General features: G+C 33.0%; 1 protein-coding gene across 1 annotated transcript in view; it reads right to left on the reverse strand.

Annotated features, from left to right (window-relative positions):
- LOC150104094 (ER degradation-enhancing alpha-mannosidase-like protein 3) overlaps window positions 1–15,630 on the reverse strand; it is a 391,801-nt gene that overhangs the window by 223,210 nt on the left and 152,961 nt on the right. The window contains 1 exon segment of the mRNA XM_090396397.1: window positions 5,521–5,648. Within this exon segment, the coding sequence (XP_090252523.1) occupies window positions 5,521–5,648 (128 nt within the window).

Here is a 15,630-nt window from a genome sequence, read left to right on the forward strand (position 1 = left end):
CAAGAAAAGAAAAATAAGAACATCATGGCAGACACAAGATGTTAAAGATGTATGCATAAAAATTGCTAAATTCATGAGAAGACTTTGGTAAAAATATAAAAAATAAATATCAGGAATGCAGCAAAATTCTGGAGGTCACAAAAATTTAAGAAAAAAGGAGGAAAGAAAAAGAATAAGGAGAAAAGAAAAAGTAAAAGGAATCAAAGATGATAAAGGTGACATGAAAACTGAAGTCAAGGATATCCTAGATGTCTGGAGTGATTACTTGAAAATAAATGAAACAAATAATGACAGAAGAGTGGCAGAAAATTTTCAAGAGGAATGTAAACAGGAGTGAAAGCCCACAAAAAACTTGAAATGCAGCTAGAATAGATGACTTTTGACCAGAAATGCTTAAACATAGTAGTATAAAAAGTTTTGCAGTGATTATGCTGCATAATTCACAGGGCTTGGTCAAAAGGTTGAATTCCAGATGACTGAAATAGGGCTCTCATAGTTCCCATCTACAGTAAACAGAAATGTGAAAATAAAAATTAAAGTTAAATGTGAAAATTACAGAAGAATTTCTTTAGTGTTCCACGTAAGATTTATGCAAGCATACTTGAAAAGAGATTGAGAAAAACTGTGAAAGAGAAACTTGGAGAAGAACAAGCTGGGTTCAGGTCAAATAGAGGTTGTCAAGATCACATTTTCACTTTACAACAAATAGTTGAATATGACAGGTTTGACAGTTTTGTAAAACTGGAAAAGGCATGACAAGGTGCACAGAGGAAAGCTTTTCAAAACAATACAGTTATATGAAGGTAAATGGAACATTATATACAGCAATAAGTAGTTTATATTTAAGTTGTAAGTCAGCAGTTAGAACTGAAGGAAATACAGGAAAATAGTTTGATGTAAAATCCGAGGTGAGAGACAAATTGCACACTATCTCCATTCTTATTCATCATCTATATTGATCATTATGAAAGAAAGTGGCATTAAACCTGATATTAGAATCAGGGGATATCAAATTTAGCTCAATACTTTATGCAGATGATGATGTACACCTAAACACATCCAGTGCAAGTCTTCACAGTTCTAAATTGCATAACAGATGAAATAAATTTGACATGAAAATCAGCCATAAAAAAACTCTGAAAATAGGCAGGAAAATAGAAAATTTCAGCTGCATTCTCAATGGGGAACCTATAGAAGTAAAATATTACTGCTATTAGGCCCAATTTTTAATAAAGATGGCAAATTAAATTTGAAAATAAACAACAGGCTATGCAAAGCTGTATGGTAGGGAGCCAGTTGAATAAAGTTATAATTTGTACCCTGATGATGATGGCAATCAATCTGACTTTGCTGAAATATTGGAAGTATTAATTAAATTTATTTTAGATAATATATATAGTCTACATCTTAATTTCGTTAAAAAGTATAGTTATGAATGAACTTATGAACAGAGAGAAATTAACCAAAACACCAAAAGAGCAGTATATTTTGGTAAAATAGACAGTTTTTGAACCAATTTTAAATTATGGATCTGAGAGCTGGGTTATAAATAAAGCACTCAATGAAACATTAAAGACCAGAGATATGAGAGTTTTGAGAAAAATTAGGGACCTGAACAGATGCCATGAATGGCAGAGTCATTAAAAATGAAGATATTCAGAAAGGATGACATTGTTAGCATTTAGGAGTGTGTGACTGGTCTAATCTTAGGTGGTGTGCTTATAAACAGAATAAGAAAGGTTAGCAAAACACGTTTTTTTTCCAGGATCACAGGAAAACCTAGAAGAAGACCAAGATCAAGGCAAACCAATTCACCGAGAAATACTGTAGAAGCATGAAATGCTAGATATGACAATATTGGAGTGCAGACAAGTAATAGACTAATTTAGAAGAAAATTGTTGATAGGAGATAAATAATCATGTAAACTTAATCATGTATGGCTGTCATAGTAGCAGGAACATTCCTTCAAGATACATACCAGAAAATCGATGATGCTAATCCTTTGAGTACCGTCCTTAATGTATGATTAATGAAGCATGGTTAAAGAAATATGTAAAGGCCATTTCCCACAATTTTCTTTTTTTTGTACTACAATTATCTTTTGTTACACTTCCTGTCTCCTGACTGAGATGTCATTTGCTAGGAAATTTATTTCACAATAGTGAAGGTTTTGAACTTTTACTGTTTGTTACAGAACGCTTCAAAATAGCATTAGTTTTATGGGACTTAGGTGGGAATTTTCTATAGTTCATTATAGTGCATCATTTCATTATAGTGGTGACTGCTATAATGTGCGTGCCTGGTTGGCTGAGTGGTTAGCATATCCGCTCTCCAGCCAAAAGGCTGCAAGTTCAAATCCCACCATGGACATAGATGTTTGTGATTGTCTGTGAAAATACTAGTGGTGGTAGTGGGCAGTAGATGGTGTTGGTGTAGATGATGCGGTTCACTGTAGTTGGTGGATTGAGTGGTGGAGATGGAGAGTTGTAGAATAGGTGCCCTCTCTCAGTGAGTCTTTGGACTCCTTGGAGGTGACATGTAATAATAATAATAATAAATTTGAGTCAAGATTTAAAGACTTGCTGAGTTTGAGTATTCAGATGCACAAAAATCCTATTTCAGGTCAAACAAGAATTGTCAGGTATATCAGATTTTCAATTTAAGACAGATAGTTGAGAAACCATGGAAATATAACAAGGATCTATATTTAAGTTTTGCAGACATAAAAAAAAAAAAAAAAAAAAAAACATGAATGGAGTACCAAGAGAAAAGCTGTTCAAAATGCTACAATTATGTGATGTACATGAGATTATATCAAGCAATTCATACTCTAATGCTTAAGCTGCAAATCAACAATTAGAATTGAAGGAGGTATAAAAAGACAGTTTAATGTAAAATCAGGTTTAAGACAAGGATGCACACTATCTTGACTCTTACTTGTTATCTGTATGGACTTCATTATGAACGGAAATGGCATCAAACCTGATATTTATCATAACTGAAAATATTAATCTCAACTCTTTGCTTTATGCCAATGATGGTACTCTTCTAAATAAATCCAGTGCAAATCTTAAATGCTCTTTAAATAAAATGAATAACTGCTATAATAAATCTGAAATGAAAATCTCCAATAAAAAGACCAAACATAAGATATTTCTTATGGTGCAAGAATATCGGAAATATCAAATGCATATCTCATGGAAAAACCTAAAGAACAAATAAAATATTTCAGCTATTTAGGCACAATTTTCACTGAAGAGGGCAAATTAAACATGAAAATAGACAACAGAATAAGCAAAGATGATACAGTTGAAATCCAACTGAATACATTTATATAATGAGAGAAATTAGCTCAAAAACTAAACTAGAAGTATAAAGGACTACGTTAAATTTTAAGTTATGGATCTGAGAACTCATTTCATATTTTGGTTTAAGCCAATAAGAATACAATTTGGTCGGCTAAATCTGAAATTGCCAGCCCATCCTCGTTTGTTAAGTATCCAGGTGGATACCTAACAGGATGCACCACGAGAAGGTGAGGATTGGACATTAGGTAGGAAGATCTGGTAGGTTCTCTTCATTCCTTTAAAGGTGATGTGGAGGTCTCCTCTCAGTTATACAGCTTTGACCCTTAAGCATGAATTCCGGATGATTAGAGTAGAGCTCTCATATTACCCATATATAAAAAGGGAAATAAAATAATGTGAAAATTACAGAGGTATTATCCTACTGAGTGTTCCTGGTAAGATTTATTCAAGTATACTTGAGAAAAGGTTGAGAAGGATTGTGGAAGAGAAGCTCAGTGAAGAACAAGCTGGATTCAGGCCAAATAGGGGCTGTCAGGATCAAATTTTCACGTTACAACAAATAGTTAAGAAATCATGGGAATATAATAAAGATCTGTATTTAAGTTTTGTCAATCTGGAAAAGGCATATAACATGGTGCCAAGAGAGAAGCTGTTCCAAGCGCTACAGTTGTATGGTGTCAATGAACATTACATCAAGCAATACTTAGTCTTTATTTGAGTTGTAAGTCAGCAATTAGAATTGAAGGAAGTACAGGAAGATGGTTTAATGTTAAATCTGATGTCAGACAAGAATGTACATTATCCCCTCTGTTATTTATTATCTATGTGGATCACATTATGAAGGAAAGTGGTATTAAACCTGATTTCAAAATTGGGGATGTTAATCTCAGCTCTTTGCTTTATGCAGATGATGTTATACTTCTAAATAAATCCACTGCAAGTCTGCAAGATTTCCTGACTAAATTGAATAACTGTTCTAATAAATTTGGTATGAAAATCAGCAATAGCAAAACAAAGACAATGAAAATAGGAAGAAATATTGAAAATATCAACTGCATCGTGAATGGAGAACCTATAGAACAAGAAAACTGTTTCAGCTACTTAAGCACGAATTAAATATGGAAATAGACAACAGAATTAATAAAGCTGGTATGGTAGGAAGTCAAATGAATAAATTTATATGGAATAAGAGAGAAATTAGTCAAAACACTAAATTAGCTGTATACAAGACAGTGTTCAAACCAATTCTAACATATGGATCTAAGAGCTGGGTTAGAAATAAAAAATTGACCAAGGACTACAGATATGAGAGTCCTGAGAAAGATTAGAGGGGTGAATGGCATCAGTGGCAATTAAGAACGAGGATATTAGGAAAGAACTTAATATTGTTAGCATCCAGGAATGCATTAGCAGAGTTAATCTCAGGTGGTATGGTCACTTAAACAGAATGGGAGAGGAAAGATTAGCAAAACAAGTGTTCTTTGCCAGGTTGGCAGGAAAAAGACCCAGAGGAAGACCAAGATATAGGTGGATTGATCCAGTAAAAGGTGCCTTAGAATACAGCAAATATAAGATCTCATAATGTTGAAGTCTTGACAGGTAACAGATTGATTTGGAGGAAAATTGTAGATGGGAAGTTAGTAATGGTAAGTTTTTCATGCAGTACTATCATATCCTGTACATATCAGGAATTTGATGATGATGGATCTGAGAACTGAATTAGAAATAAAGCAGTTAATCAAAGGCTAAAGACAAAAATATGACAGTTTGAGAAAAAATAGAAGAAAGACTAGAACACAGCGGTGACAGAATCATATATGAGGAAGTAACGTGACAATGTTGGCATTCAGGAATGGGTGAGCAGAGCTAATCTGAAGTGGCATGATCACTTAAACAGAATGGGAAAGAAAAGGTTAGCAAAAGAAGGTGTTTGGTGTCAGGAGACAGCACCAAAAGAAGGTGTAAGGATAAGGAAAGACCAAGATCAAAGTAGATGGATACAGTAAGAAATCCGTTAAAATGCAGAAATATCTCACAATATTGGAATGACTGATAATAGACTAATTTGGATGAAAATGGTTAATAAGAAGTAATAATTTAAACTTTACATGTTTTCAATCATAGTATTCTACACATTTCTTGAAGGTACATATCAGAAATTTGATGAAAAATTATAATTTATTTAATTAGCGGATCATATAATTACATACCTCAAATATTGGTTCTCCTGTTAGGCGGCTAAGAGCAGCAAATTCCAAGATCATTGTACCAGCACATGCCGTACAAGTCTCTCTTACCACTCCTAATTTAGGTGATTTTAGACCATAACGCAGGTTTATCTGTAAGGAGAGGAAAAATTTGTATGTATATATATATGTGCGCACGCACACACACGCGCGCGCGTGCGCTTCTTATCCTAATGAATGAATCACGGTTTAAACGAAAAATTCAATGACAATGAACGTGCATGCATTCAGTACATATAAGTAGATACTGAGAGAGTCAGTGCATTTACATTACATTGAATCCCCCCACCAAAAAAAAAAAAAAAAAAAAACACTTTCACCAAAGAGAATTAATATACTGTATATCTCAATATCATCATATGTCCCTTCTAATACTAGAATTGATTGCTGGATTCAAAGGAACACACTACTACTTGCTAAACAGAATTCTGAGTTTTTGCTGTACTGATAAAAAATTGAGACAGAACGGATAAATTGGACCGCTATATAAGTTTATTAATCTTGATACAATGAGCACAATCTGATGTTTAATTATCACATACAATAAAAATTATAAATATTCAATAATTAAATATTTAATAAAATTATAAATAAATGTAAAGAATTCTATATGAAGAAAAAAATGTATAGTAAAAAAAAGGAAATTCTGCCTGCAGTGTTTGAAAGCTAAACTCTTAAAATAGAACATACAAATGCACAATGTCTTGACTTTCAATTGCTGTCAGCAACAGGTAGCATTAGTAAGTCCAAGATACAACAATGAACTTAGTCCAGGGGTGGAATGATGCATTACTTTGCTACTTTCTCAAATACACAGTGAATTATTCATCCTAAAATAATGTCTCTAGACTGACAACTCCCTTGACTTAGAGCATATAAATAGTCAAACCTGACATCTGCAAGCAATGACTACTGTGAACAGCATATGCATATAATGGAAGTGAATGGTCAATTTTCTGCTATGTAGACTTCAAAATAAAATATATTAACTAATACAGGAAAACCTTGCTTAATGCAATTAATCAATCCATCTATTAATGTGTGCTAAGCAAAATTGCATTAAGCGAATACAATAAACAATAGGAATAATTATAATTCATCCAATCAGCGTAAATTTATACTGAAAAAAATTTACAGTATAAGTTAAATTAGAGGATAAAATCATCAAAAGTAAAAATCATTGTTTAAATTTTTATTTAATGTCTAAACATTTAAATGAGCTACTTTACAAAAAAAAAAAAATAATAATAATAATAATAAATAAATAAAATAAAATAAAAAAAATAAGTAAAGATCTTTGAAGAGTGCTCGACTTTTTCATCTTGTCATACAATTTGCGACAGCTGGCTACTGCTTTATCAAGATTTCGGCGAACTTCGAAGCTTCGTTCCATATCAGGATCAGCATCAAACAAAATTTCCTTAGCATGCTCAATGTGATTGAAAACTAGCTCAAGTTCTATTGCAGTTAAATTCTTAGTTGTAATATTCTCTTCTTGTTCGTTCTCCTTATCTTCTTCTGAATGGAAATTGAGAAAGTTTCTCACATCTTCATTATCCAGTTCATTAAATCCAAGTTCTTTTTCAATTATGCTGATTTCTTCATTAATGTTAGATCTTCGATTTTGCGCACAATAAACTAACATAGGGTTGAGTTTAAGGTCATCTTCTGCATTGCCTCCTAATAAAAGCATAAGACAATCTTTAGATACTTTGTATCCTAGTTGAGATGTTTCAGTTTTAGCTAGTTCTTTTTCAATTATGCTGATTTCTTCATTAATGTTAGATCTTCGATTTTGCGCACAATAAACTAACATAGGGTTGAGTTTAAGGTCATCTTCTGCATTGCCTCCTAATAAAAGCATAAGACAATCTTTAGATACTTTGTATCCTAGTTGAGATGTTTCAGTTTTAGCTAGAAAAGTAGACCAGTTTCATCGCCGTGGAATATTTGACGATCATCATAATCACCCTACTGAATTATCCTTTGCAATTCTTCAGGAAACTTGGCTGCAAAATATTTATTAACACTAGCAGATTTCCTAGTTATTCTTATGTTATTAAGTCCAGCTTGATTTTAAAATGGCTAAAACATCCTAAACTCGCAGTAAAGTTTTCACATTCCACTTGAAATTTGGTCTCTTTCGATGAGGTAAAAATATTGAGAGCTTTTGCCTGAATATTCCTCGTGCTAACATGTATTCTTTTTTTTGTTACAATCATCAAAGAGAGTGATAGAAGATGTTCCATCTCAATCATTAAATGGCTTCTATTTTGGATTATCCATGCTTAAAGAAGCAGTAACAACTTTTCCTTGTTCTTTGTATTCTTTGCTCTTACATAATAGTCCAAACTGTAGACTAGCTGTATCCCAGGTCTAGAACAATCACTGTATTACTAGCACCACTTTCATGTCTCTTAATGATTTCCAGCTTTTCCTCAAACATAATTACTTTTCTTCTCTTTTTATTACCCACTTTCTTTATCAGTCTTTCTCTTTTCCATATCAGTAGTTGAATATAATAAAGCCTTATAGGTATCTAAATTAAAACAAAATGAAGGAAAAGTGATTGAACAAGAGGACAGAGTTTGCATGTGTGCTTGCGATGATAGCTTTGAGTCAATTGCCGAGTGTCACCAGCCACTGCCCACAGCACTGACTGCTACATTGATTAGTGCTGCCACTTGCTGCAGACTGGCAACAAAAAATTTTGCATAATGTAAAAAAATCACGTTAACTGATTAATCACTCGCTTAAAGCAGAAAATAGTATCATTTCACTCAATCACCTAACTGAAAAAAACTACAGGAAAACTTGCTTAATGCGCATATCAAATCCGTGTTAAGCAAGGTTTTTCTGTAGTTTCTTTTTTTTTTTTTTCAGTATTTACAAGTACAATTTAGCAGTATGCTAAACTGTACTTGTAAATAATTTTTTACTGCTAGTGAATATGATAAACAGCAATGCTAACTCATAATTGCACGCAATTAAGTTATAATATCTGACTGCTGATATCAGTCATCACTGCATGAACAGGTTACTTGTTTGGATAAAATTCAGTTATGGATCTGATGATGATGTACACCTAAAGACATCCAGTGCAAGTCTCCACAGGTCTTCTAACTAAATTGCATAACAAGCCAGCCTGGTTAGCATATCTGCTCTCCAGCCAAAAAGGCTGTGGGTTCAAATCCCACCATGAGCATGGATGTTTGCGACTGTCATTAGAAATACTACTAGTGGTGGTGGTGGTGGTAGGCAGTAGATGGCATTGGTATAATTGTAGTTGGTGCCTTCCCTGGAGGTGTTATGTAATAATAATAATAAAAATCAGCCATAAAAAGATTAAAACTATGAAAATAGTCAAGAACATAGAAAACTTCAACTGTATTCTCAGTGGAGAACCTATTTGACAAATAAAATATTTCAGCTATATAGGCACAATTTTTAATGAAGATAGCAAGTTAAATCTGGAAACAGAATTAGCAAAGCTGGAATGGTGAGAAGCCAGTTGATTAAATCTGTATGGAATAAGAGAGAAATTAGCCAAAACACTAAACTAGCAGTAAACAAGTCAATATTCAAACCAGTTTTAAGTTAGGGATCTCAGAGATGGGTTAGAAATAAAGCACTTGATCAAAAACTAAAGACCACAGATATGAGAGTTCTAAGAAAAATTAGGACAGTGAACAGATGGCATCAATGACAGAATCATTAAAAATGAGAAAGAAACTTGAAAAATTCTTGTTAGTATTGAAGAAAATGAGCAGGGTTAGTCTAAAGTGGTATAATAAATTAAAGATGCCAAGAAATTATATTCTTGGTTTAATTCTTTATCCAAGTGTATGCAAACACAGTTTGTGCCAAAAGTATTTTCAGGACTGGGCAACTAGTATATAGAAGCTAATGACTTCACATCGATTGCTTTAATATCCCATAATGCAAATCACATATCCTTGCGGACATGTATAATGAATGATATATGCACGTAAACACAAGAAAGATATTTAATTAACCAAATATTTCAGTCTGGAAATAGCAGACCATCCTCAGTGGTATTACAAGAATAGTTTAAAAAAATAATAAAAATACAAGCTAGAATACTAACAATAGATCGTTAAAAATAGAACACGTCGCATGATGTTATATCACTAAGTATGAAATGGAATATTTTGAAATAGAGACATGATTGGGGGAAAAAAAAAAAAAAAAAAAAAAAAAAAAATTAATGAGTAATCTTGATTAGACTTTCCCAGATTTTTGATATGGATATACAGTCATTACGATTTAGGTTGGGACGATGGAGCAAGGCCTCCACGCTTTCCTTGAACAAATGTTCAAACCTATAACAGGATCTATACAACAGGCAAGTCCCGGACCAAAAGATGCTGTGGTCAGTTTCAATCCTGTGTTGAGCCAATCCAGACTTTTCAGACTTTTTTTTGTTGTAAAGAATGGAGGATTAATGTTCTTGGATTCTTTTTTCAAGAGAACGTCCAGTCTGTCCAAAATAGGAGAGATCACAGTTGCAAGGAATTTGATAAACTCCAGGAAGAGATAAAGTTGAGCGTTTGTCTTTAGGAGAAGGAAAATGAGAAGATAATTTGTTAATAGAATACGTAGCTGTTAAATCATATTTTCCCTCAACCATCCTTTTGGGTAAGATATATAGATGACATCTTTACTATTTAGCCACACAGCAAAAACTCTTTTCCTTCTTTTTTAAACAGTATCAATTCCTTGCATCATCGTATAAAGTTTACTATGGAAATAGAAGAAAACAACCTTAGCCTTATCTTTTTTAGACGGTTTCCTCATCCGGTCACCTTCAAATACTCTTACAACTACAGTATACAGGAAACCAATGTTCACAGGTCGTTATATTCTTAAAGAATCAGCCCATCATCCATGTCAAAAAACAGGAATTATAAAATGCCTCATCAGAAGAGCCAAAACTAATTGTTCTACTTTTGATTATCTACAGAAAGAACTTTCTACTATCCAACAACATATGAAACTCAATAGCTTTTCTGAAAAAAGTACTCGACATCTTCTCAATTCTTACAATCCTCCACAAAACAACAAAGTTTCAATACGTCGAGTGCCTATTCCTTATATCTCCGGTATTTCGGAACCTATTGCAAGAATTTTAAAGAAATATGATTTAACAGCTACGTATTCTCCTATTAACAAATTGTCTTCTCATTTTCCTTCTCCTAAAGACAAACGCTCAACTTTATCTCTTCCTGGAGTTTATCAAATTCCTTGCAACTGTGATATCTCCTATTTTGGACAGACTGGACGTTCTCTTGAAAAAATAATCCAAGAACATCAATCCTCCATTCTTCACAACAAAAAACAGTCTGAAAAGTCTAGATTGGCTTAACACAGGATTGAAACTGACCACAGCATCTTTTGGTCTGGGACTTGCCTCTTGCATAGATCCCGTTATAGATTTGAACATTTGTTCAAGGAAAGCGAGGAGGCCTTGCTCCATCGTCCCAACCTAAATCGTAATGACTGTATATCCATATCAAAAATCTGGGAAAGTCTAATCAAGATTACTCGTTAATTTTTTTTTTTTTTTTTTCCCCCCCAATCATGTCTCTATTTCAAAATATTCCATTTCATACTTAGTGATATAAAATCACGCGACGTGTTCTATTTTTAACGATCTATTGTTAGTATTCTAGCTTGTATTTTTTTTTTTTTTTTAAACTGCTCTTGTAATACCACTGAGGATGGTCTGCTATTTCCAGACCAAAATATTTGGTTAATTAAATATCTTTCTTGTGTTTATGTGCATATATCATTCAGTCTTATGTCACAAGTATCCTTAAAATAGCAAGGACATGTATAATGCTATGCATTATGAGAAAGGTCACTACCCAGCCAGTTTCGACCTTTACTGAGGTCTTATCAGTGGGAGCCAGACCCAGAGGGATGGATAGATTCTGGATGCAGAACAGTGGACAGGACTGCTTGGACAGCTTATTTTAACAGTTTTTCAGACATATACATTCTATCCATTAAAGTGAACAGTAACTAGTTAAAGTGGGAAATAAGATATTTTTTTCGTACTTAAGTAACTAATGACATGATTCAATTAATGTCGACAATAACTAGGGAATATTAACATTAACAACTTTCGAACATTAGCAGTAGTGCGCGCACGCGCACACACACGCACGTATGTTATATTTTTTCATATACGTAGGCTGTTCAATAAGTAATAAGACTATATTTATACAGAAAACAGATTACCTTTAATCGACATCATTTACATGGTCTTTTTCGAAGTAACTACTGTGAGATGCGATGCATTTGTCCCAACGTTGCGTCCACTTCTTAAACATGTGAAATTCCGTTTTTTGAGAGTTCTTTCAAAACCACCTCTGCAGCTTTTACACATGTTTTGTTGCTTTCAAAATGGCAGCCTCTTAGTAGTTTCTTGAGCTGAGGAAACAGCCAGAAATTGAAAAAAAAAGCCAGAAAACAGCCACGGTGCAAGATCAGGACTGTATGGAGGGTGTGATTGGATATCTGTGTTGTTCTGCAAAACGTCCACTACACAACCAGCAATATGTGGCCTTGCATTATCATGGTGCAGTAAGAAGCCATTCTTCAGCAATGGACGCTTCCTTTTGACGTGCTCGATGATAATCGCTGCTGTGTTGATCATTGTCTCTGTGATGGATGTTGAAGGTCTTCCCTCACGTTCAAGATCTTCCACATTTTGCCTTCCTTCCTTAAAAGTTTTATACCAGCGAAAAACACTTGCCCTCGATATTGCTTCATCGTGGAAAGCTTTGTGTATCATGTTAAAAGTGTCCGATGCCGATTTTTGCAAACGCACACAAAATTTAATCCCATAATGCTGTTCCAAGGACACTTCCATTTTGGAGACTGATCGCGCCTCGTAGGCGCGACGAAACAAGCTTGCATTTAGTCACGTGACACTCTGGCACATCAGCCCATATACGCCATCTATCAACCTCTTTTTAATACAGACAGCAACATTTCTTCATTCCACAGAAATTAATATTGTGATGAGTGGTTTCGACACAGTAAAATTAGTCTTATTACTTACTGAACAGCCCACGTATATACATATATGAACATCAAAATAAGATGTTCATCATATGCAAATATCAGTGCATCCTTAAATTCCTTGATTAAAAATGTTTTGATTTATTAGTTCATTAAGTATAAATTTTAACATTACATCAGTGATATCATACAAATTCAAGTTTTCAAAATTTTGCTTCTAAACAATCTTTATTGGCTGCAGTAATAATAATATTGTATGAGAAAGCAATTCAAGTAAATTATCTTCAAATGATTTTGAATCTTTTTTTTTTTTTTTTTTTTGGCAATCCATGGATATTGTAACCACCTTTCATATTGCTATCAGAGAATTCAGTTGCAATTTTTTTTTTAGAATTTAATTGACAATCATTTCATTTAAAATAGTTAATTAGAGAATTAATGGAGGTATGACATATCATCTCTAAAGTATTAAGATCATGAATTTCATTGTGAGAGTTGACAAGAACAAGACAAAGACAATGAAAATGGGCAGAAATGTTGAAAATATCAACTGATTCATAAATGGAACCTATAGAACAAGTAAAACAGTTACTTGTTATTCAGCTACTTAGGCACGATTTTTAGTGAAGATGGTATATTAAATATGGAAATAGACAACAGAATCAACAAAGGCAGTATGGTGGGAAGTCAACTGAATAAATTTATATGGAATAAGAGAGAAATTAGTCAAAACACTAAATTATCTGTATTCAAGACAATGTTCAAACCAATTTTAACTTATGAATATGAGAGCTGGAATAAAACACTTGGCCAAAGACTAGAGACTTGATATGAGAGTCCCAGGAAAGATTAGGGGCATGAACAGATGGAATCGATGACAATATATTAAAAGTGAGGATATTAGGAAAGAATATGACATTGTTAGCATCCAAGAATGTGTTAGCAAAGTTAATCTCAGGTGGTATAGTCACTTAAACAGAATGGGAGAGGAAAGGTTAGCAAAACAAGTGTTCTCTGCCAGGTTGGCAGGAAAAAGATCCAGAGGAAGCCCAAGATATAGGTGGATTGATAGAGTAAAAAGTGCTTTAGAAGATATATTATATAAGATCTGATAATGTTATAATGGATCTGATAATGATAGTGCTTTAGAAGATATATTATATAAGATCTGATAAATTTCTATCAACAATTTTCCTCTGAAAATTGTTGATAGAAATTTAGTAATGATGCAAGTTTTTCATGTAGTGCTATCATAATATCCTGTACACCCCTTTAGGATACATGTCAGGAATTTGATGATGACAAGTTATTATCATCTGTATCAGATAATTCAACAACTGGCTTTTCCAGTTCACCAATGTCATTTTCTTGTAAATGATTTTTTACTATAAAGAACTCTGATTATTGCTGACTGTGTGCTGTATTGAACATAACTGATGATTGTGATTGATCAGTTTTACTACTTTCTTCATTAACTGAAGCTCCAGTTGTTGTTATAGATACAGAACTTCTAAAGGAAATACCAAATTCTTTTATTTTATTTCAAAGAAAGGTTACACATATGTCAGTGGGCATAGCACCATGAATACGACATATCAAGATTCCAAAATTTATTAACATTTGCATGGATAGTAATGTTCATATATTGGTGGTTCTTAACATATCAGCTCATCAGTTTTTAAACTAAATGTTTCACCACAAAGTTTATGCTATGATATCTGCTTTGATCACACATTTACTAATGATTTCTTTTTTCCTACATATTCAATGACAGTTTTACTTATCATGTTTAAAGATTTAGGAATATCTTTATTTGTCTCTAGATGTGATTAATAACATATATATATATATATATATATACACACACACACACACACATATATATTTTTATTTTTTTTTTACTTAATTGAAACTGGTCTTAACATAGATAATTTCAGTTGAAGGATTTTTTTTTTTTCCAATTTTTAATAAGTTAATTTTGTGTTAGCTTTTAAGAGTAAGCTGTTAGTACTTCCACAGATTGCTTTGATTTTTTTTAGCAACACGTTTTGCACATACCTGCATGTCCTTCTTCAGTACATGTACAATAATACCATAGTGGATATCCATAGTTACACACATATACAAAAACTTTCTTTTAGCAAATAGAAAGTCACATGAAATATTCTACTTCTTACTTTTGCACTATTCAACACAAATTACTGACACTACTCACTTAACTGAACAGTGAGTCACAACACAGAAACAGAGCTATTTTGTTGTTAATATACAGTGCCAAAATACTTTAAAATTTCAATATTTTCAACACAGGCAGGAACAAATACTTCTATCAAAACAAATGTATGTAGGGGAGGGGGGATCTGTGTTTCAGGATATATTAGAAACCAATAATTAAGGGAAATTCTATATCCAGTTGTTATATTTCAACTTACAATAATAAAAAGTGACTATACATTGCTAGCTTTGTACTGGAATGAAAATGACCTATCTCAAAAGACACTACACTGCACAGCTGCAATTTTTATTATAGTGTTAAATACAGCATACAGAGCAAGTCTGCTGCATTTAATGATGGAGTAATTAGAATTTAGTATAATTAGAGACAGTTGGAATTTATGACTCTGTATAGTTGAAAAACATTTTTCTCCCACAGTGATCATACTACACACAAGCCAAACAAAGAGGTTTTATCCTAACACTAAATTCAGTACAATATCCCAACAACTACTGCAAAATAATAGGCTGTGAGGATATTGTCCTGACAACCTATTACTTTGCAATCAGTTGCAATACATGGCTAGTGTGATAAGGGAAATTATTATCTCACACACACACACACACACTTCACCAACTGTAGAAACAAATTACTGATTTCATGTTTTGTTTTTTTTACTTGAAATAAGATTTTGTTACATTTGGGATTTTCTACAGCATTAAAATGGTTCAAAACTACTATTTTAAGAAATAAGTTTACTGAACTGAAACTGACATGCCATATATATTTAACAATTTAACAGATGCAGAA

This window comes from Typopeltis vanoorti, chromosome 8 (genome assembly GCF_054136105.1).
Source record: "Typopeltis vanoorti isolate ZY-2024b chromosome 8, IOZ_Tvanoo_1.0, whole genome shotgun sequence".
Lineage (NCBI taxonomy): Eukaryota > Metazoa > Arthropoda > Arachnida > Uropygi > Thelyphonidae > Typopeltis > Typopeltis vanoorti.